Source organism: Montipora foliosa, chromosome 10 (assembly GCF_036669935.1).
Source record: "Montipora foliosa isolate CH-2021 chromosome 10, ASM3666993v2, whole genome shotgun sequence".
Lineage (NCBI taxonomy): Eukaryota > Metazoa > Cnidaria > Anthozoa > Scleractinia > Acroporidae > Montipora > Montipora foliosa.
Genome location: NC_090878.1, coordinates 8951618 through 8976617, shown reverse-complemented (window position 1 = coordinate 8976617; position 25000 = coordinate 8951618). Strand labels below are relative to the sequence as shown.

Genomic DNA, 25000 nt, shown 5'->3' with positions numbered 1-25000 from the left:
ATCTTCATTCTCAAGTCTTCTCCGAGAGCTTTACCACGATTATAGAGCCTTCAATACGCGCTCAGTTCTGTTAATAGATCTTAAGAAATTGAACTATTATTTTACAAGAGAAGATGGGCGGGGCAGAAACACGTAAATTCCAGCCCATTCCACAGATCGGTGGTTTCGTAGTAAAAAGAAAGACCGAGAGTCTCATATGTTCAACTGATAAAAAAGTGAGGAAAACAAGAATGAATCATTCTTTTTTATCTTAACCCGAAATGTTTCCGCGAGGACGAAGAACAGTTGATGAGGATGATTTTAAAACAAACTTGTGCGTACTGCGTACGCGTATGGAATCTGGAAGCTACGTTAATGAAATATCTGCTATTCATTTTGATTTTTGCAAATGTTTGAAAAGTCAAGTAAGCCGAGTTGACTTGGTACGTTCCCGAATTTGTCCCCAATCATTGGTACCCATACCCCATGCGTTGACTACGTCAACGTAAGAACATTCATTCAACTGGTTATTTACTTTAAGTGAATTTAATGCACCTTTCTTGTGGCATTTTTTTTGGAAAGGGTTAACTCTTTCAGTGAAGAAAACTGTTACTTTAAGCTCTTTTCATCGCCCTACCAAGAATACCAATTTAAAACAAATGAAACCTAGTCATCTATGTTGTTATTAATTAAGGTCCAAACCAAGTGTCCACCATTGTGCCAAGAGCGCATCAAGATTCTGCAGATACCTTCTGATGTTGTGGTAAATACATCCACTCGGACAATCTCTTGACCGCTAGTTGCCGGGATATTTTTCGTTACTTCTCCGAAAACTTTTTACGTACAATTCCAGGCCCCATGCCCGCTTTAATTCTGCATGAGCTGATCGTACAATTTTACGTTGAACTCTGTCCTTCAATAGCACTTCGAGGTAAATGTAATATGCAAAGGTTAAACAGTCAATGTAAAGTGGGAATAAGTTTCAGTTTTCTGAAGCATTTATGGGTCAGAAACTATCAACTCATCTTAGCATTCAAGGGGTTAGTCTTATAGTGATCAGAAATTCTGAAACTCTTATTCAGTGTTTAAGAGGTTAGAAATTCTGAAACTGATTCCTTGCCGTCATTGAGGCGTCGGAAATTCTCACATCATTTTTCAGTGTTCAAGGCATCAGAAATTCTGAAAGCCCTTTTGGCACTATTTTGAGAGGCGAAAATTCTGACACAACAATTTCAACATCTCTCAGACTCTTGTAACAAATCACAGGATGTTTGTCACATGAACCTGGGTTAATAACCTAACCTACAGTTCCGAATCTACTAGTCTCCATTAGCTAGTAATCGGAAGGTCGTAGGTTCGACTCTTGCCGAGGAGCACTCGGATTTTTCCGATCATCCCCTATAGCTCTCTGGTACAAATTCGAACTAGTAATCGGAAGCTCGTAGGTTCGACTCTTGACGAGGAGCACTCAGATTTTTGCGATCATCTCCTATAGCTCACTGGAACAAATCCGAACTAGTAATCGGAAGCTCGTAGGTTCGACTCTTGACGAGGAGCACTCAGATTTTTGCGATCATCCCCTATAGCTCACTGGAACAAATCCGAACTAGTAATCGGAAGCTCGTAGGTTCGACTCTTGACGAGGAGCACTCAGAGTTTTGCGATCATCCCCTATAGCTCACTGGTACAAATCCGAACTAGTAATCGGAAGCTCGTAGGTTCGACTCTTGCCGAGGAGCACTCGGATTTTTCCGATCATCCCCCATAGCTCACTGGTACAAATCCGAACTAGTAATCGGAAGCTCGTAGGTTCGACTCTTGCCGAGGAGCACTCGGGTTTTTCCGATCATCCTCTAAAGCTGACTGGTACAAATACGAACAAGTAATCGGAAGGTCGTAGGTTCGAATCCCATTGGGAGCAGTTGTATTTTTCCCGAGTACTCCCGTGTCATAACGACATAACGACATTTTAAGTGTTCAAGGATCGGAAATTGTGGCACTCTCCCTTTTTAATGAATATGGGCTCCGAAATTATCCAGAGTTGGAAAGGAAAACAATTCAGCTTTGCAGCACTTGCCGCGACCATAATGCACGTGGAGTCATAATCGAGGTTCAGTGAGCCAATCAAAATTCTAGAAACGCAACCTTCGAGTTATAAATGTATGCATTCTTTATGACATCAGTACCTTCCTCCATAAAAATGTAATTGATAAAGGAGAAATTAAGTGAGGAAATCAATTTGTAAATAATTAAAATCTCGAATTCTCGAAATGTTTTGAGTCAATTTGTTGATTCCGTATATTGGCTTCTTCTGATTATCATTGCAAAGTTAGATGTTTTTGTCGATCTTTTACTTAAGTGAGCCAGAGCTGTAGGATAGTTTCTGTTCAACGATCGAGACTTCGAAAATAAACTTTCATGTTTTGATTGCTTTGCGATGACACGAATTTGCAACGATAGTTGCAAGTCTTCTTTCTTAACACCGTTAGAGAATTTATTTATATGTTATAATACAAAGTCGGGCATCATGACAGAGGCTTGCTAAAACTTGTTACAGGACAATGCAAATGTCATTCATTGTCAAGTAACGAGACAGAATTGAGCGCACAGCTTTAATTATCACAAGACCACATGATTTATAATATTACACTTACGTGGAGTCTCTGTCTCCGTAGCACTACTCCATGGTCCATCACCCTTTGAAGTAGCAGCCCTAATCCGAATTGAATACAGAGCTTTCTGCCTTAGTGCGGTTATAGTTATTTCGGATGCAGGTGCTGGTGTATCCACTGTGCTTTCGTTTTTTTTTGCAACGTCCTTGTAGTGAATGGTGTATCGTGTTATAATGCCGTTTCGGTATTCCTCAGGAACACGATCCCACTCTACCAGGATACTAGTACTGTTAAGCGCCATTACATGGGTTATTGCTGGAGAGGCAGATGGTGCTAAAAAACAAAAACGACAAGAAATAGAGCTAGTTTCAATCGAATGTCGTAAAATCAAAACCAAAGTACTTACATTGGCCAATCAAAAAGGATGGAGACCATCCAGTAAACCAATTAAAACTCGAAGCCGACACAAAGCGCGGGAAAATGTGCAGGCTTGAGCTGGTTTTGGTTTCACTTGGTTGATTGGTAGAAAAAGTGGCGCGAGAACTTTGAACCAATCACTGAGTGAAGTAATGCAAAACCAAAGCAATTCGCTAATTACTTTCGACACTCAGTTAAAAATCCTCTAAATATGACCCGTGTTGGGAAATAAGCAACTTTGAAGAAAATTGAATGGGACTATGCATGGACAAACTAGAAACTATTTCAATGACACCCGGCATAGACCTCTTTCATATAATGGTGGCCAAATAAAATAGTCGTTTGTTTTTATGCTAATAAGTCTTTCTAGCCTCGCTACGAGGAGCAAATTGCAAAAGAATAATTGCTTCAAAATGAGGGTAGTAGGTATAATTAATATTAATACAAAAGAATGTAAAAGTGGTCGCCATTTATGAGAGTGGTCTACACGGCTTTAACCCTATATACTCGATGATCGTCAAAAAGGCAAAAAAAAGCACGAGGCTTTAATGATGCTATTTATGTCGAAGATATTGCACATTGTAAATCTTGTCGTTGTTATCATAAATAGCCACATTAATGGCCAAATAATCCTAACATAAGTAACTGTGGTCTTTTCCATATTGTCTCAACAAACTAGTGCGACCACCTGCAAAGTGCATCTTACTTAACTTGAGTAAATTATGTATGATGTTGTCGGTCAAATCCGGTCTCAGGTTGAATCCGTTTTTACCTAGGTTAAACTGGTGATCCTCATTTTACCTTGGTTGAATATGCACTCCACTTAGTTTAAAGCAGCTATCAAACCCCCAAAATGAACTGAAAACCCCTCAGTCTACCTTCCGTCAAGCTTTGTCTTACGCACCTCAACACATCTCAGTTTAATATTTCAATGTAAGTGCTCGTTTGCCTTACACTGGTCAGTTGGCCGTGTTCAGTTTCACGGTGCGTCATCGTACAATCTTATCGGTTTCTGTATTCATACAATTAACAATTCAGTTTCAACATTACAACATAACGAGGGAACAAAAGAAGTTTATTATTCATTTAGCGGTACTCGAACCCGCACCCTCCAGATCTATAGTCCTGTGCCTTCAGGGTGATTACACTACAACCGTGACGAACATGCTGAACCCAGCACAATTCTTTTCATTATTTGGTTTCCTATAAGACGTCAATTTTTAAAGGGTCTTGGGAACAGCAGATGAGAGACACCTTGAAGAAATAAAACATTTAAAATTTTCTACATGTCTTGTAAAAAATTAAAAATGTTTTATTTCTTCAAAATAAGTCAATTGATACCCATGTATAAAACCGAAACTGATCCTAGACTGACCCTAATTTTTCTCTAGCCTTAATTAATTTAGGCTTAAAAAAAGTTTATTCAATTCATCTGAGTGCGTATTCATCCTATTCAACCCGACAACGGATTTTACCGGCAACATAAACCGGGGATAGGCCACGACAAAGTAACACGCGGTCATGAAATTATCAGTAGACTGCTACCTCGAACAGTGCTATGTTCCCATTTTCACAACCATGTTGATACCACCACCCTGCAGCCGTGTTTTCAGGGCCTCATGATGATTGTACCATGATCTAGTTTTCAACTTTTCATATGGATCAGGTTCACTTCTCACCCTTGACAGTATCTGCTTTAAATGGCACCTGTCCTTGGATACCTGGGGCCCGTTTCTCGAACGCCCCAAAACTTTACGGGCCATTTTCGGGTGTCACAATTCCTTTGTTTCTCAGGAACTGAGAAGATGTCAAACTTTATGCAATCATTTTTTTTGTTTCCTTGAAAACATGTTAAAAGATCAGCTTTCCAAAACATGCGTTGGGCAGTTTCACAAATGGTTTTTCGGGACTTTCGAGAATCTCACGGCCGGTAGAAGTGACGTGGCAACTTTTATAAAAAGTGACAACCCAACTTGAATGATTTCACTTGCAATGTGCCACTTTTAAAAAGGAGAGTTTTAATTGAATAATTCGCCTGAAAATCTGGCCTCTAAAGTACACGTACAATACTCTCTCTGATACTGAAGGACCGACAAATCAATGATGCACCGAACGCTTTCCTTTCAAACCGAGCACCACCTAGACTTGTCTTCGGTCGTCCTGAAACTCATGATCAAGGCCCCAAAAGCATTAAGTTTTCCAATAATCACTGTGTATAAGTTCTATACTTTTTCACCCCCGTCTAGTACGTTAGGATGATTAGATGCTTGGCATATGTTGGTAACCTCCATCAATATTTGGGGAAATCAAATTCGTGTACAGGTATTTAAGTAATCGACAAACGTGCACAAATAGAGCTTCCTGTTAGAACTAGAGATAAGAGTAGAGAAGAGTACAGTCCAATACATCACTTAACTTACTATCTCTTAGCATTCTCCCGACAGGTCATGATACTCCACTGCACCAGCAGTCCGAAGAACATAAATATATCTTATCTACGCCAATGGCTACTTGTGTTTACTTACCGTCTTGATCTGTGCGGACTGTAATTAAATGACTGGGTGGACCACGACCTCTGATTGTAGAAGCTAATACTTCAACATTGTAGTCGGTATATTTTTCAAGACCTTGCAACGTTGCTTCAAGTTCCTGTACATGCGTTTCTTCTTGTCTCTCCCCTGCATCTTTTGTCCTCCAATAAATCACAGTGTAACTTATGATCTCACCGTGCTGCTTTTCAATTGGAACTTCATCCCACTGTACTAATATTGTCGTCGAGCTTGTATTGTGTCCTCTTACGTTGCTGGGGGGAGCACCGGGCGCTGATAAAAGAAATAAATGGATACATGACATCAAGAATGGAAAATCTAAGCTGATACCAACTACCAACTTGTTTTAACACTATTAATTCATGCAGAAAAAGATTTATCAACTAGGAAGAAGCTTTGCGTTTGTCGGTAAAAGATAAGCTACTGTCAGCTTCTCAGTAAAACTCCGCTCGCTGTGCATTTGTATCCTTAGGAGGTAACACACATTGAAGTAAATGAAACTCATAAAAAATTTCGGACACTGACTTTTTTGAACGTCAAACGACATCCACTATAACATTTTTAAGACGTTTCGACCGAAAACCCTCGGCCATCTTCGGTTTGAGTTTGAAACAAAAAGCGACGGCGTTTTCAACTGTCCACATTAATTTTGCGTAATTGGCGATCAGGCGAGGAACATTACGTAATTGAAGTATAAATGTCAGGGATTTTATATGTTCATTCCCCGCATTCTGGTCTCTCTTGGAATGCCAAGCTTCCAGGAAGAGTCTCTTGTGATAGTCACCTGCCTTGTCAACTATATAATAACGGCGTGGTCAAAATCTATATATATATAATATGGCCAAATTGGTGCTGGTATATCTATTCTACTGTGCTGTCGTTCTTCAAAGTCCTTGTAGTAAACGGGAGACCGAAACAGGGTTACGGTAGGTTTGTCCTTCGGTCTTGAAAAGATTGTGCCTAAAGTGCTGAGTGGTTTAAAACCGGCTTTGCATGAATCCGTTGTTGCGTAGTACTCTCAACACTCCTTTACTTAACCCTTTCATGTAGGGTAGGACAACAAATGGTGTTGTTACTTCATTTGCAGGGCTGTTGGTGTTTGAGTCGCGATGCTTGGCTTTGCGAACGGAGTCACATTTCTTCATAAATTGCAAGGGATAATTATTGCTCATCAAGACTTTGATAACATGTTGCTTTTCTTTGCGTTTCCCTGCGTTCGTTGACGGGATTCTCTCCGCTCTGCCAAGGAGTATATTAATCACTGATCTTTTGTGTTGAGCTGGATGATGAGAGTAGAAATCAAGATATTTATCAGTGTGTGTTAGCTTTCGGTACACGTTGACCTGTATCAATCCGTTTACTCTAACTGTAGTAGTGTCTAAAAGGGAGAGACCCTTGTCGCTTTCAACCTTTCTGGTAAATTGTATGTGTGGGTTAACAGAGTTAATGTGGGCATGGAACTCCAGCACGTACTCCTTTGGCAGACACCACCATCTTGGAGGGTGGACGGCCGTGGAAAATACTTTTTCCTCTATAAATTCCACCACTAGATTGGCTATGACTGCACTCACAGGCGATCCCATGCTTGATATAATGCTCCTTTTCATAAACGAAATAGCTGTTCCGTAGAACGAACTCGAAGAATCGCATTATGTTACCTTGGAAACGTTAGGCGCTCTATTACCTCGGTACAATTTTTTACGGGTAATTTGCAGAGCAAATTCCACTGGGATTGACGTGAACAGAGAGACCACATCGAAAGATCCCATGATTTCATCCTCGATAATTGTTTAGTCTCTTATGTTTTCAGCAAATGCAGTGGTATTTTCCACAGAGTATTTTTCGTCCATTAGAGGGGATAAAATGGAAACTAAGGGCGCTTTCCATTTGATAGAACTGTCCGGTCAGACGGAACTTTTGGAAGGACTAACTGAGGACGTCTTCAAATTATCACACTTCGACGATGACATATATTCCTTCAGAAGAATGCGAGGAATTAGCATTTAAGTGTTGCTTCAAAATGTTGCGTTTTCTTTGCAAACTGACGGGTTTGGCGGGTCATTTCTGACAAAAGGAAAGCGCCTAAATAACTCTAAATATTTCGATAGGTTGTACATTGGTGAGTTGATACAAATAGTTATTGGAAGAAGAGGTATGTTAACTTTGTGTATCTCAGGAAGGCCATAGAAGGTTGCAGAGGTAGCTTCCGTGCATTTATACTTCAATTACTGTAGTGTTCCTCGCCTCGCGCAGTGATCACGCGTACAGTACTAGTCACACGCTTACGCAAAATTAACGTGAATCGTTGAAAAAAGCCGTCGTTTTTGTGTCAAATTCAAACCGAAGCTGGTCGAAGGTTTTCGGTTGAAACGTCTTTAAAAACTTTTTAGTGGACTTCGTTTGACTTTGTAAAAAGTCAGTGTCCGAAACTTTTTATGAGTAATTATGCAAACTCCTGACTGCAATTTCAGCACATTTTCTACTTATTTATTACTTTATTTTATTATTTATTCAACTTTATTTCACCCGGTTAGTACCTGCTCAAAAAAAACTGTAGTTGAAAGGCAGTATACAGACTGAAAATAAACAACAATTTTGGAAGTTTCAGCTTGACGCTTCCAATACCGTAAATGCGAAGCCTATTCTCTCTAATGCCAGTACGTCAGTGTGATCAACTCTAAGACCTTCAGTCTCCAGTCCTTGCTTACTTTTCAGACCACTTAAAAAGTTTAAGTTACGTTGCTGGAATTTCAGCCGCTGGTTCCACTTGCTAGGTCACTACCGAAAGCATAAATAACCAGCTTGTTATATGTGTTGTAAAGGAAGGATAAAAGTCCACTAACCTGACTGGTTTGTTGTGACTTCTATACCACTACTGTACGGACCATCCCCTTTGACGGTAGACGCCAAAACGCTGATGTTATACTTCACATTGATAATCAGATCAGTCAAGTTTGCATGCATTACTGGAGCCTCAACAGTCGTTGTGTTGACAGTTGCATTTGTTATTCTTTTAGTTATTGCTTGATACCGCACGGTGAAACTTGTTACGATGCCGTTTTTATCAGAAGCGGACACATCACCCCATTGAACAAGGATACTAGTGGATGTTGTGTCTACTGCCTTTAATTCGTTAGGAGGAGCACTAGGAACTGAACAAAAATATAACAAAGTGACATTGAGACATTTGCCAACAATGCAACATACATCCTTTTTTTCCACATTCTTCATTGCTGAACAATAAGTAAGATTATAACGAGACATATCGAACTTGGCGTGATAAGTACCAGTGCCCACGGAATCAATGGTAGGTGGCTAAAAAGGGGGACTAAAGCTACCAAACAATCTTTTATATCCACTTAGGATAAAGCAAGGCCAAGACCAGCAGTTTGAATATATTACTCAATAGACCTTTTTCATAATGGCGGCCAAATAAAGTACTCTTTTGTTTGAAACGCTGATAAGCTCTTCTTCTAGCCTCGCTTCGACGAGCAAGTTTTAAAAGACCATATGTTTCAAAATGAGGGTAGTATAGATCTAATTAACACAAATACAAAAGAATGTAAAGGTGGTCACCATTTATGAAAGTGATCTACGGCGCGATCTATTCATCCTTTTTTACAGGCAGAGTTCGGTACCAATCAATGTGCCTAAGGTTTGATTGTCGTGTCCTTTTTGGTCCCTACTATGCCGCAAAAGTCCTTCTCCTTGTGCATCGGTTTTCTTCTTTACTGAAAAGCCAACAATTTATTTGACTAGAACCACTTCAAATTGAATGGGTTGGATTGGATATTTAAACGACTATGAGTCTTTTAGGAAAGCCCACTTGTTCAAAGCCTTATTTAGCTAATCTCGGATCCCTGGAGCTTACTGGAGTTTATTTATCAATCGAAAACGTTTCCATGAGATGTCTAATTAGGTTTTTGAGTTAAACGTTTTGTTTTCAATACAATTGCATTCTGCAGGCTTATTGGAAGGGCAAACGCCTAACCCTCGGATGATATTAAATGGTGGATTAGTGTAAACAGGAGACTTTATAAGAACTTGGCCCTGGGCTTTAACGTGACCCATTCCTATCACTCCTATCAGCAAGACAAAATTGTTACTTGCTAAACTATATCAGCCTACTAGTAGCTTTCTTAAAGGACAAACTAATACAAAAGTAAAGAAATAATGGGAAGAAAACACGAAAAAGAGAGGGAAAAAAAAAACAAACAACAACAACAACAAAAATAAATTACAGCAACAGCACAACCAGTTATTTTAGATCAGATACCCCAAGAACAGTCATGTTTGTGATGCTTGCAAACAAATCAGAAATAGCCAATCAGTGTACACTTAACTTGTGTATAAAAGGGTCATCAAGCTTTAAAAAGAAGGGGCCAAACAAGGTAAATATGACGTAAATGAGCTTACACGTTTCAGGAACCTTTCATGCAAAGCCTTCTTTGAAAAAGAAAATTAGGACAAACTAAGTTCTGAGGTGAAATTTCTGAGTGACTTCAAAAGTAACATGTCAGTTCACTCTTTTTAAGCCTCATTAAAAATCAAAAAGCGACATCACAACACAGTAAATATGCTGAGGAGAATTATATCATTTGATTGTGTACAGAAGAAGCAAAAACTGCTCGCAAAACGTACTGTCCTCGTCTGTGATGACAACAACCGGTACACTTTTATTTCCTCCTCCTTTGATAGTAGATGAAAATACGGTAATGCTGTAGTTGGTGTATTCATTGAGCCCCGTCAGAGTAGCAGCTCTAGTGGAAGCAGGCACGAGCTCAGTTTTTTCAAACATATCAGCCAACGCCCTGTAGGTAACAGTGTAACTCAGAATGACGCCATTTTGATCAGCAGGTGGAACTTGGTCCCATTGAACGACAATACTAGTAGAGCTTGTGTTAAATTTGGTAACATTAACAGGAGGGGCATTTGGCTCTGTAATAAAAGACAAAAAACAAATGCTGTAAGCACTAAAGCAAGGATTTGAAGCAGTTAAAGTTTGTTGAAAGATGTAGCTAGTAGGAGTAAGAAGGGCAAAGTAATTAGGCGTAACCATCTCAAGTGACTTATCGTACAACGAATATATAAATAAAGTAATAAGGAAATCAAAAAATATGTTGTAATCTTTGGTTGTATTAAAAAGGGCCAAGGTACCCTGCGAAGATTTGAGGCTGTTGTACACTACATGTATGACATCTGTATTGGACTATGTGGTATCTGTGTTCTACTACTATTTGTTACCACAGTCTTAATGCATGAACTGGAACGTATACAGAAGAAGGCGTTAACAATTTTGTGTCCGGTCTTAATAACGAAGCACTTACTCGCATCGATTTAGTGTCGCTAAATGAACATCATCGTAACGTATGTAACGCTTTTCAATGACATTTTTAATGATAAGAGTCACAGATTACGTTATTTACTCCCACCATTACATAAATTCGCCAGTTGCACTCTAAGTCACACAAAAAGCTTCCAAGGCCTTAAAGTGGAAACTAATCGAGCTAAGAACACTTTAATCATGTCGTCAATTCTTAATCTTGAAAAAAGGGGCCAAAAGGAGTAAACTTAACTTAAATAATGGGGTAAAGCATGTAGTGTCCAGGAACAAATCTCACCTCAGGAGAAATTTGGACTTTTTCATGTGACGATTTTTTGCAAAGAAAAGAAATGGTGAGATTATCATACAGAAAAATTATTGCTTTTGGTAGTATGCAGAAGAAGGAAACAAATGCTGGATAAACTTACTGTCCTCATCAGTGATCACAATGATGGGTGTACTTTTGTTTCCACCTCCTTTGCTAGTAGATGCAAATACAGTAATGCTGTAGTTGGTGTATTCATTCAGACCCGTCAGAGTAGCAGCTCTAGTTGGAGCAGACACGAGCTCAGTTTTTTCAGACATACTAGCCAACGCCCTGTAGGTAACAGTGTAACTAAGAATAACGCCATTTTGATCAGCAGGTGGAACTTGGTCCCATTGAACGACAATACTAGTAGAAGTTGTGCTAAATTTGCGAACATTATCAGGAGGGGCATTTGGCTCTGTAATAAAAGACAAAAAACAAATGCTGTAAGCACTGAAACAAGGATTTGAAGCAGTTAAAGTTTGTGGAAAGATCTAGCTAGTAGGAGTAAGAAGGGAAAAGGTATTAGGCGTAACCATCTCAAGTGACCTCTCGTACAACGAACATATAAATAAAGTAATAAAGAAAGCAAAAAATATGTTGTAATCTTTGGTTGTATTAAAAAGGGCCAAGGTACCCTGCGAAGATTTGAGGCTGTTGTACACTACATGTATAATATCTGTATTGGACTATGTGGTATCTGTGTTCTACTACTATTTGTTACCACAGTCTTAATGCATGAACTGGAACGTATACAGAAGAAGGGGTTAACAATTCTGTGTCCGGTCTTAATAATAACGAAGCACTTACTCGCATCGATTTAGTGTCGCTAAATGAACATCATCGTAACGTATGTAACGCCCTTTTCAATGACATTTTTAATGATAAGAGTCACAGATTACGTTATTTACTGCCACCATACATAAATTCACCAGTTACACTTTAAGACACACAAAAAGCTTCCAAGGCCTTAAAGTGGAAACTAATCGAGCTAAGAACACTTTAATCATATCGTCAATTCTTAATCTTGAAAAAAGGAGCCAAAAGAAGTAAACTTGACTTAAATAATGGGGTAAGCATGCAGTGCCCAGGAACAAATCTCCACTCAAGAGAAATTTGGACTTTTTCATGTGACGATTTTTTGCAAAGAAAAGAAATGGTGAGATTATCATACAGAAAAATTATTGCTTTTGGTAGTATGCAGAGGAAGGAAACAAATGCTGGATAAACTTACTGTCCTCATCAGTGATCACAATGATGGGTACACTTTTGTTTCCATCTCCTTTGCTAGTAGATGCAAATACAGTAATGCTGTAGTTGGTGTATTCATTCAGACCCGTCAGAGTAGCAGCTCTAGTTGGAGCAGACACGAGCTCAGTTTTTTCAGACATACTAGCCAACGCCCGGTAGGTAACAGTGTAACTCAGAATAACGCCATTTTGATCAGGAGGTGGAACTTGGTCCCATTGAACGACAATGCTAGTAGAGCTTGTGTTATATTTATGAACATTATCAGGAGGGGCATTTGGCTCTGTAATGAAAGAGAAAGAACAAATATAGTAAGCACTTAAGGTTAGAGGAGGAATAAATGAACCGCTTGCGTAGAAAAACGTCATTAAGCTTAGTTAATATGATGTGAATAACCAGCTTGCACTTTCCAGGAACGAAAGTCCACTGAAGTGAAATTTCAACCTTTCATACAACGCTTTCTTTGAAAAAAAAAATTAGGAGAAACTAATTCTGAGGAGAAATTTGTAAATGATCTTAAAAGGAACATGTCAGTCCAGTCTTTTGAAGCCTCATTAAAAATAAAGACGCAACATCACAACATAGAAAATACGCTGAGGATGATGAGGAGAATTATGTCATTTGATTGCTTAGAGAAGAAATAGAAAATGTTGGCTCAACTTACTGTCCCCATTTGTGATGACAACGATAGGTGCACTTTTATTCCCAGCTCCTTTGATGGTAGATGCAAACACTGTTATGCTGTAGTTAGTATATTCATTCAGACCCGTCAGAGTAGCAGTTGTAGTTGGAGCAATGACATATTCAATTTGTTTAGACCCACCAGGCAATGCCCTGTATGTAACGGTGTAACTCAGAATAACACCATTTTGATCAGCAACCGGAACTTGATCCCACTGAACTAAAATACTTGATGAGCTTTCGTTACGTCCACGGACATCTACTGGAGGAGCGTTTGGCTCTGTATTGAAATAGAAACGACAAAATCTAAAACCAAATGTAGGGATGAAGGCCCAAAGGTAAGGATTAGCAGATTAGTCAAGTTTGGGTGCATGCTCGGCGCCACAACAATCGTTGTGCTCACACATGCATGCACAATAATTATTGTTTCACTAGTTGATTGATAGCTCATGGTGTAGTTTGTTATGATACCATTTTTTACAAGAAAGGAGCACTGAAAAAGGATACCTGTGGATGTCGCATCTATTGCCCCTTTAATCCCAAGGAAGGAGCACTGGCAACTAACACAGTAATATAACGTATCATTCTTTCTTCCACATTTTCAATTAATAAGCAAGATTAAAACAAAAAAAACTCAAACTACGTTAAATGTGGTCTGTCTGGTTTAAGCAATGTTATTGTCGATGTCACCATTTCTTGTCGAGAAACGTAAAATGGTGACATGGACAACAGCATTGTTGGACACCATTTACAGAGGGACCACAGAATGGACTGCGACTCTGCTGAATGTGTCATATACAGTACCATTTAATAGTCTACTTACGGATCGTATTGGTAAGCTGGTTTAATAACTTAGTTCACAGTGTAGCTGGTTATGATTCCATTTTTATGAGAAGCGGGCACTGAAAAAGGATACCAGTGGATGTTGTATCTATTGCCTTCAATCCCACGGAAGGAACAGTGCATGAGAACTGAACACAGTAATATGGTATAGGTCAACTGGGAGGTTTGCCGGAAATGTAACATTCGTTCTTCCACATCTTTCATTAATAAGGCAGGTTAAAAGAAAACAACTCAAATTATGTGAAATGTGGTCTGTCTGAAAATGGTGTTGAGAAACTTGAAATGGTGACATCGACAATAACATTATTGGAAACCATTTACAGACAGACCACGGAATCGACTGGGACTCTGCTAAATGTTTCCTATACATTTATCAGATCATCAGACCATTTATCCTATACAGTACTACAATGCATATACTACCAACGGTCGTACTGGTACACTGGTTTAATGGCTTAGAGGGAAATGCGAACTCGGCTAGTGTACTACTGTCTTCAGATATTCTGTTTTCATAATACGCGTAAAAACTTTAGACCGATAGGGATAAAAATTAAACTTGACAGAGTGGTCAATGCATGAATTTTGAGCCAGGACATTATCCCAAAGACTGCGCACTTTGATAAAGCAACAGTTTATTTTCCATAAAAAGGCAACTCTAACTAGTGTACTTACTGTCCTCATCTGTTCTCACTGTGATAGGGGAACTGATAGTTCCACCTCCATGTGAAGTTGACGCAAAGACTGTGATGTTATAGTCGCTGAATTCACTGAGGTCTTCTAAAGTAGTGCTTGCATCTGGATCACTGACAGTTTTGGTTAGTTTTAAACCCGGTGACAGAGCCAAGGCTTGGTAGGTAACTGTATAACTCAGTATAACACCATTTTGATCAGCCACTGGAACTTCTCCCCAGCTGACGAAAATGCTTGTAGAGCTTGTGTTATATCCTTGCACAGAGTTTGGAGGAGCACTTGGTTCTGAAAGAAAATGATTTTTTTTCAATGTTCAATGCACAGGCACCACACCACTCGGCGACCGTTGAGTTCGGTTTGGTAATGTCGTCAGGGACGACAAACAAAGACAAAGAAAGACTCGTTACCAAACCGAACTCAACGGTCGCTGTGTGTTTTCAATGTGTACAAGGATCTTTTTCCATCGTTTATCGTTTTGTTTGAGACACTAACAGCTGCCCGACGTCTTTGGCAGTGCTTCGATTGCGCGGCTAGTACATTGAAATGAAAGGAAAATCTTCTACGGTAGAATTGTAACCGTGGGAACATTTCAAACAGGTATATTTGACTCCATGTGATGGGCTCCTGAGAATTCAGTGTTCAGCCTTGGTATTTTATTATAACCGTTGACAGCCGAGGAACTGATAATGGCTCAATTCGCGTCGAATCTGGAAAAAAACCACACAGGAAGGAAGCGACCCACAATGGCAATAAGATTAGGATTTTCAACTGAGAAATTTTTGGTAAAATTATCTTTTCAGGTCATTATCGGGATTCCCACTCAAATCCTTATTTTTTTGTTGGCTTTCCCTCACACTGAGCTTCGAGCGCTTGTGTTCAATGTCGCATATGTAACCTGGCTGGATTACTTAGGTAACCGGCCACACCTGGTTTTTGTAATAAACATGGCGGTCTAGGACAACACGTGCCTTCCGTGTTTGTTACATGGTGTCAAATAGTGGGATAAAGAAACCAGAATGGAAGAAGATTTCAAGCCCTCGAGCTCCGAGCACCTATCTCTACAAGGCATGCCCTTCGAAAATTGGAGACGATGGATCAAGCGTTTCGAGGTCTATATCGTCGCAAAGGAGATGACGAAGAAACCCGATCCAACCAAAATCGCCATATTGTTTTCTGCGATTAGGCCCGAAGCCTTAGAGCGATTCAGCCACGTTGTTTGGACCGAAGGCGAAGATAAGGACAAATTCAACCATGTCAAGGCGAAATTCGAAAGCGAGTTACCTGGCCAGAAAAGGATTGCATTCTCCAGATATCAGTTCCGGGATTGCTCGAAAACCGCGGTAAATACCTCAGACGACTTTCTCTCTCAGCTACGAACACTCACCATATAATATCCCCCTCTTGAGTCTTCAGCTCGATGGAGAGGATATTGAAAACGTTGAAGATTTTCAATATCTTGGCTCGTACATTGCGTCGACTGGAAAAGACATCAAATGCCGGAAAGGGAAAGCATGGAATGCGTTTTGGAAATTGGATCGTGTTTGGAAGTCTCCTACATCACTCCAACAAAACGTGCAACTGTTTAAAGGGTCAACTTTGAGTGTGCTTTTATATGGTTGTAAGTCTTGGGTCCTAACATCTGACCTCTGTCGTCAACTTGACTCCTTCCAAACGTCTTGCCTTAGAATCATACTTCTTTTCTCGCGCAGAGATCATGTTAGAAACGAGAAGATCTATGATAGAACGGAAACAATCCCCCTTTCCCAATCAGTTAAAGCCCGCCAGATCAGATTCCTGGGTCATTGTCTACGGCGCCCTCAGGGGGACCTGATTTCTAAATACGCTCTGTACCATCCGACACACGGCAAACCTGACCTCGTGGACGTAAAGTTCTATTCCATGATTATGCTGCTAAGCAAATCAACCCAGTAAATCCCCCCTTTCCTCATGAAATACGTACATTGGCGCAGGATCGCGAAGCCTGGAGGGGCATGAAGGTCGACTGCTGGTACCGTTGGTTTCCCTCATGAGCGCCTCAGCTGAGCAGAGAGAGAGAGACCCTATAGTGCGAATTTGCGTAACCAGACAACATGATCAAAGACAGGTTATGTTCTCGACAGATAACCCTGCCCTAAAGAAGCGGTCTCTTACTGTGAACCGACGCTAAGCTTCGAGAAAGCTGTTGACATATCTTGATCTTCAGAATTGGCAGATAAGGAACACGTCAAAATGAAAGGCGCCGAAGGCTCGAACGAACAAGAGGTAGACGCGCTTGTCACAACTCTTACGATCAAACCCCGACTTCCAAGAGGTGGGAATCAGCCCCCGTCTCGAGGGCCAAGTCCTGCTAGCGGACGAAGTTGCGGGAGATGCGGAGCCACACACGTGCGAAACGAATGCCCCGCTTGAGGAAAGTCGTGCCTAACATGTGGAGGCCCAAACAACTACTACTACTACTACTACTACTACTACTACTACTACTACTACTACTACTACTACTACTACTACTACTACTACTACTACTACTACTACTACTACTACTACTACTACTACTACTACTACTACTACTACTACTACTACTACTACTACTACTACTACTACTACTACTACTACTACTACTACTACTACTACTACTACTACTACTACTACTACTACTACTACTACTACTACTACTACTACTACTACTACTACTACTACTACTACTACTACTACTACTACTACTACTACTACTACTACTACTACTACTACTACTACTACTACTACTACTACTACTACTACTACTACTACTACTACTACTACTACTACTACTACTACTACTACTACTACTACTACTACTACTACTACTACTACTACTACTACTACTACTACTACTACTACTACTACTACTACTACTACTACTACTACTACTACTACTACTACTACTACTACTACTACTACTACTACTACTACTACTACTACTACTACTACTACTACTACTACTACTACTACTACTACTACTACTACTACTACTACTACTACTACTACTACTACTACTACTACTACTACTACTACTACTACTACTACTACTACTACTACTACTACTACTACTACTACTACTACTACTACTACTACTACTACTACTACTACTACTACTACTACTACTACTACTACTACTACTACTACTACTACTACTACTACTACTACTACTACTACTACTACTACTACTACTACTACTACTACTACTACTACTACTACTACTACTACTACTACTACTACTACTACTACTACTACTACTACTACTACTACTACTACTACTACTACTACTACTACTACTACTACTACTACTACCACTACTACCCAAAGGCAAGACTAACCTGACCCGAAAAGTAAAAAACCGTGAGGAAGTCGTCGAAGTTTATGTCGCCATGACAAAAGCGGGTCTACAAGCGTGTGAGCAACTGGGCCCAGTACACCGGGACCGATAGCCCTCCTAGGCGACCAAACCAAGAATATCCCTCAGTTGAAGTTATTCACTCCCTTCACCTCACGCAACAAAATATCCTAGAAGAGTTTAATGATGTGTTTGCAGGTCTCGGTAGTTTTGACCCCTATCACATCACCATCGATGACATGGAGCCTGTCATACACGCACCTCGCAGAGACCCCATGCTCTGCACTATCGTCTGAAAGCAAACCTTGTTTAAATGGAACGAAATAGGGGTAGACGTCATCGCGGATAATATGATCGTTGCTGGAGCAACTGGGGAGGAGCATGATCAACTACTGAAAAACATAATGCAAAGGGCCAGAGAGCAAAATGCGAAGTTCAATCCAGAGAAGATCCAATTTAAGCAACAGAATGTGGTTTACTTTGGAACCATTGTAAGCGAAAATGGGATTCGACCTGATCCTAATAGAGTCAAAGTCATGGTGGAGCTGCCCCAGCCTAGAGATAAAGAAGTTGTTCACAGGCTATTGGGGACTGTTGCCTCATTTGAAGATGTCGTCCTCGGTATGTCCTCTTATAGTACACTCAACAAAATTACTCAATTTTGATTGGTCAAGAGCAGTACAATTAATCCCAAATTGTACTCCGTAGGAGTACCTATTAAGTTTCCATGGAAACGACGCGTAAGCGGCAAATTTGAACGTCAAAAAAAAAAATGGCCGACTTCGCAATTTTCAGTAAAGACGGGATCCAAAACTTAAAAGAAAAAGCTAGTAAAGACAACACAAAAAAAAGCACACAGACCTGGATCAATGTGTGGCGTAGTTGGGCGGAAGAACGTGGTATAAATCCGAACCTCGAAGAAAACTCGGCTGAGGTACTCGACTCAATTCTTCAACAATTTTATGCTGAGGTTAGAAACAAAAGAGGCGAGTCCTTCGAACCAGAAAGTCTAAAAGTCATGATGGCCAGCTTAGACCGCTACTTACGAGAGCGAAACTATCCGCACTCTATAAGAAAAGACCGTCAGTTCCAACAGTCGAAGAAAGTTCTTGAAGGACAAGCGAAGCTACTTCGACAAGAAGGAAAAGGTAAACGACCTAACGCATCATTACAGTTCGTAATTTTGTTGAATGTACTATAAATGCCATTTGGGAGCAGAGAATTTTTCCAGTTCGCCAATGACTGGGGCTTCGAAGTCAAAGACATCAAGCCCCCATTACGCCCAGTTAAACGGACAAAGTGAGAGAACAATGGGAACAAAAAAAGCAACTCAGGAGTAAAGCAGCCGAACAAGGAGGAAATGTTCACCTGGCCCTATCAGAGTACCGCAACACACCTATATCAAGCCTTAAGCATTCGCCAGCACAATTACTGATGAGCGGAATGTTAAGAGGTAAGCTACCCACACCAGGTAAATTACTGCTGCCTAAAGTCGTGCAAGACGCATACAAACTACTGTTGGCCCGATAGCAAAAGCAAAAGAAATACTTTGACTGTGGTACCAGCGCCTAGCCACCACTTAAGGTGGCTGGTCCTGTGAGGGTCCAGTTGGGGCACAAATGGAGTCCTGCCATTGTCACCGAGATGCGTGAAGCGCCACGTTTATTTGAAGTAAAAACTGAAGATGGTCAAGTCTACCGTCGAAACCGCAAGTTCCTGCGTTGATCACTAGAGTCGGAACCACCCCAGATGGTTGAGGTAAGTGTTCCAGTATCCACAACCACATATCAGGCAACCCAGGAAGTACCTCCAGAATCGCCCAAAGCCACCTCAGGGGTAGCCTCCCACGAGACATCAGCACACAGACCCATGAATCCACCATCGCTGATGCCTCAAGAAGCTGTCAGGAGAACCTCTGAGAGAATACGAACCAGGCCAAAATGGTTGGATGATTACGAACATTGAACACTTTAAGCTAGACATTCTAGTAATAGGACTTGCATGAAGTAGGTTTGAAAGTCTTAGTCATCACTACATTGGTGATCATATGCTAGGGAATGCATGTCATCCTTTTCCCCTATTATTTCTTTGTTGTTTGTTCTTGTTTTGTTAAGAGAGGGGGCTGTCGCATATGTAACCTTGCCGGCTTACATAGGTAACCGGGCCACTCTTGGTTGTAATAAAAATGGCAGTCTAGTACAATGTGTCTTCCGTGTTTGTCACATTCAAAGTTGACACGACGAGAAAAGTAATTTTCAAATTTAAAATAGTATACGTGCAGAGTAATGCAAACTGGTGTACTCACTGTCTTCATCTGTTCTCACTGTGATAGGAGAACTGATATTTCCACCTCCTTTTATAGTAGACGCAAAGACTGTGATGTTATAGTCACTGAATTCACTGAGGTCTTCTAAAGTAGTGCTTTTATTTGGAGCACTGACAGTTTTGGTTAGGTTGGAACCCGGTGACGGAGCTAAGGCTTGGTAGATAACTGTATAACTAAGTATAACACCATTTTGATCAGATACTGGAACTTCTCCCCAGCTGACGAAAATGCTTGTAGAGCTTGTGTTATATCCTTCGACAGAGTTTGGTGGAGCACTTGGCACTGAAAGGAATTGAAGTTTTTAAAGTATATAGTTATAGGAAATGTGATTGAAAAGTCTTCATCTACTCAAAAACTATTCACCCTTCAATCTGTTGACTACTTGGAGTGAGGCGCACATTTTTTAAAACTGTGTCTCACGCTAGACGATTTTGGAGTCAATGGGTTAAGATAATTACTGGGTTGCCAAACCCAGTCGGAATCTGCGTTTCATTTCTCGGTTTCCGTGTCGAGAAAAGTCTTTCCTGTTACTCCCCTACTAAGTGGTGTCTTTGTGCATACAGTCTTCTGTGCGTATTTTGATGGGTTTCAGGGGGTAGCCTGAGAAATGCGTAGATTTTCTGGTGGGCACAGTAGAATATTAAATTGACCTGCAATGGCGTCGAAGTCACTAAAACACAAATGGTGTTTTGGTGGATCTTTAAACAAAATATACCTTTATGGAGCTCAAGAATGGAACGTCAATTGGATAAACAAGACAGGCGGTGGAAAATAAATATCTGGAAACTTAAAAGCGACGAGTAATGGACTTCGACAACAATCTTTCGCCCGTCGAGCCGTATTCAAAGTGAGCTGTATTTCTAATGTTTTACCAAGTGTGATGTTATGTACAACACTGAAACCAAACGGAAAATTCTCTGGTAACTTATATTATGGTTCAACAAAGACTGAGAAGGAATCGAACACCTTTTATGGTGAATCTGTGATCTCTGTTGTCTGGCTATTTGTATTTATTTGTACTCAACTCAGCTCTGCTCAGTCTTCAGGTGAAAAAATAATTGGAAATGTAACAGCGAAGAGTTACTCCCAAGAAAGCTTGTCGTCCATTTTGTCAGTGCTTCATTATTCAAGGAAAAGGTTCTTCAGGAAAGGGTGTGATCTTCAAATTAATTTTGTTGCGTATGGTAATTTGACACGATTGGGTTTCTTGTCTTCACGCACGAAGTGAAATAGGAAGGGTTTTTTGCCTCTAATAGCAAATATGTTGTTTGTTTCAATGAACTTTCGCTGGAAAAGTTGGCCTTTATGAATTCATCATGTTGTGTAACATTCGAGCTTAAGAAATCTGCATACGTGCGTTGAAATGTGATACGCGAGGAGACAGGAATGTTTTCTCTCTGACAAATGATTAATAAGTAGCCAAGTTTTTAAGCACAGAAAAATATCTGCTTTGTCATTATAGTGTAAATTGAACTTTATTTGGGAAGCCAACAATATTTCTTTAACTTCCTGGTTAATCCATTTTATTGCTACTACTTACTAGTGCGAAAATTGTGTACATTACTCATGCTTTTTGCGAATTTTGAGTGTCATGAAATTGCATCATTTGCGTCACATAGCTCCTTTGTCACGAAGATTTTTCAACAATATATCGCTTTACTCTAAACAAAAAACATTCAGGTAGTAAAAAACTTCATATTTATTAACCATTTCTTTTGCTTTTGTGCTTGTCAGTATTTTGATTTGCGATAATTCGCAAGTCTGTTTTTGTATCTCATGTATGTTTTAAACGTTTGCTTAGTGCAACTGCAAGATATGCATGACATGCAGGAAAACATCCGTAAGAGCAATTTGCAGTACGTTTTTCGCAGGCTATTTAAAGAAGAAACGAGTGAACTCTACTCAAGAGCGGGTTTTGTTATCTTGAAACCGAATTTATTACCAAAGCTTAAAAAACTAAAATTTCTCGAAATGGGACAGGACATTACAAAATAATTAACGTGTGAGCCAAAGGGCCTCTGCTGGTACGATGTCTGTGTGACCCCTGAAATGGTCTTAATGACCCCCCACTTGAAAATTTTAACTGGCTTGCTGCAGTTCAATACCACCCAATTCAGTGCCTGTCTGTGTAACACGTCTACATGCAACCCAGTGTTCGCTTCATGGAGCGTCGTGTTTAGAATATGATAAATTTACTCTTTCCATTAACAGTAGATAGTTAGGTCTTGCACTTCTTTGTTTTCCTTCTTTCTTACTTTGTTGAGCTATTTGTCTCTTACATCTTAACTTGAGGAATTGAAAAATGGCGTGCCATTGCAATTGGTGTCTAGCTGGAATAGTTAAAATAAGGTTTATGGATAGGAAGTGATGCAGTCGGACCCTGTTGCGCCAGCAAAAGGTTTGTCCACAAGAAATCAAGAGTTGCATTTTTAAGTAACATTACACAGATTAACTTCCATGGCACTGTAGTGGGAAGAATCAATGTGAAGTTATGAACCGTAACGATAACAGTGTTTTTTTTTTCGAAAGTATCTTAAAATTGTGTGTTTACGATTGCCGACCATGTGACCTACTTTGTCCTCTGGAACATACATAGAGGATATTACACGGTGGCGAGAAGATATAAATTTTATGTTCGAGTGGCAAGAACAATATCTCACGAGTGAGCGAAGCGAACGAGTGAGATATTGTTCTTGCCACGAGAACATAAAATTCATATCTTCGAGCCAATGTGTAATGTTCTTTTTATTATATGGAGACTAAATATTGAATATGTCCGATTTTATTGTGTTTCAAAGTAGTCAAGTTTTCGCAGATTTGCCGAAAACGTGAAAGAAATGTACAAAAACTTAAATGCACGTGCAGAGCGTGCAAAGTTATTGTTTTTGCTCATTAAAGATGCAAAATTTGTGACGTTTTCGTTGCCGTCGCGTCGAAGATCTTAAACTCCCCATTCTAAACAACAAACGCAACAAAAGCAAAAGGCGGGAATCGTGACGTCATTGAACGATACGACACTCACAAAGGTGACATACGGAAAATACGCCACTCGAGTCCCGGATGAAGTGGCGTATGGAATCTACGAGTGGTTTAGTTCCCAGTAAAACACTCTCCTCCATATAATAATATCCTGCCGACCATGTGACCTACTTTGTCCTCTGGAACATACAAATATTATTACAATTAGGACCGTGCATGTACCTTCTTCGTCTGTGGTTGCATTTACTAGGGAACTTGCTCCACTTTGTCCAACTGCATTATTTGCAAAAACCCTAAGGTAGTACATCCGACCAGGATGAAGGCCCTCAAGAGTAGCGTTGGTTATCTGGCCCGATACTCTACAGGAACTGTTGGACAATCCTTGACAGTAACCGTCACCAAAATTTTGATTGTCCTCACTAATCTCCACTGTGTATGAGCTGATTTGACTGTTTCCATCAAAACCAGAATTCCAGGAAATTGCTATTGTCCTGGATGTCTTCGATGTAATCATTACACTCTGAGGTGGGTCTGGTTTAACTGTTGAGTTGTAAAAATATTTATATTTGATATGGACCTGTAGCAAATCACTCGAAGCTTAAAATGTAAATTTTCAGTTTGTGTTTATTAAGAAAGTCAAAGAAATAGTTGAAAAACAGTAGAGGAAAATATAGTGGTGAGTTGAAAAACAAGTTTAATGGTATTTGAGCACAGGTAGTGAAAAGAAGACTGAAAAGACCTTTCCACGGTTTCTGACGCCATATTGGTTGAAAAGTGAGTTTTGCCGACTTTGAACCACTTTGTGGATAGCTAGAGTACCTCTCAATAAGCACTTCTATCGAGATTATTTTCGCAAAGTATGACGATCAGAATCAAGCTATAACTACCGTAAACGAAAATTTTAAATTTTGTAATTATAAACCCTTGTAAACAAAATTATGCAAATTCCCGTGAAATTTGAAGCAACAAGCAGCTCAGCCCAGTGGTTAGGCCACTTGCCTTGAGATCCGGAGATCCCCGGGTTCAAGACACTTTCTGCCCACTCGTTGAATTAGTTCCAGGTAGTCCCTGGTTCAATTTCGTGGCTGCACTTTTAAATAGCCAACAGGTTTGCCTCCGGCCAGTTGAGTTTCTTGAAGTTGTTCTGTTCTTTACTCGGAGATATTAGCTACTAGCTACTGAAAATCCGAGGGTAAATAATGATACTTTGACATGCAGTTCGCTTCATATTGAGTTTTGTTAATCTTAGTAAATTAACCACCTCATAATTAGGGAGCAATGAAAGGTGACGTTTCGAGTGCCAGCCCCTTTGTTAGAAGAATCAAGGAATTAGGGTTTGAAAAGAATTGTGGGTTGTTAGCTGTATTGTTAACTGTATTGGTAGGAGGATTGCAACATAAGAGTAGAAGATTATATTAAGAAAATAAGTAAAAATTGGATTGTTTCTGATTGGATAGAGGGCACTGATTCGAAAGATGATTTTTTTTGTAGTTTTTACGCCTCTCCGTGTCGCCTTGTTAAAGGAGAGACCGACTGGTTTTGATTCGTCTTTGTGTAGAGATTTTTTGGTTTTGGTGAGGCTCCAGTACTTGGCTAAGTAGCCTGACTTCTGGCTGTTATACACAATAGTGGTCTCATTCACACAGAAGCCCTTCAAGCTAATCCTGCCAAGCCGA

At 40.0% G+C, this 25000-nt stretch overlaps 1 protein-coding gene across 3 annotated transcripts in view; it reads right to left on the bottom strand.

Annotated features, from left to right (window-relative positions):
- The window catches only part of LOC137974465 (phosphatidylinositol phosphatase PTPRQ-like), a 55115-nt gene that overhangs the window by 2275 nt on the left and 27840 nt on the right, over positions 1-25000 (bottom strand). For all 3 annotated transcript variants that reach the window (XM_068821476.1, XM_068821475.1, XM_068821477.1), the window contains exons 8-17: positions 23547-23864; positions 20325-20627; positions 14632-14934; positions 13100-13396; positions 12422-12718; positions 11309-11605; positions 10199-10495; positions 8401-8709; positions 5534-5830; positions 1-2924 (exon numbers count right to left, since the gene is read on the bottom strand). The exon at positions 1-2924 is cut by the window's left edge and continues 254 nt beyond it. In XM_068821476.1, the coding sequence (XP_068677577.1) occupies positions 2599-2924; positions 5534-5830; positions 8401-8709; positions 10199-10495; positions 11309-11605; positions 12422-12718; positions 13100-13396; positions 14632-14934; positions 20325-20627; positions 23547-23864 (3044 nt within the window). In that variant the 3' untranslated portion in view covers positions 1-2598. The remainder of the gene's footprint in view (positions 2925-5533; positions 5831-8400; positions 8710-10198; positions 10496-11308; positions 11606-12421; positions 12719-13099; positions 13397-14631; positions 14935-20324; positions 20628-23546; positions 23865-25000) is intronic.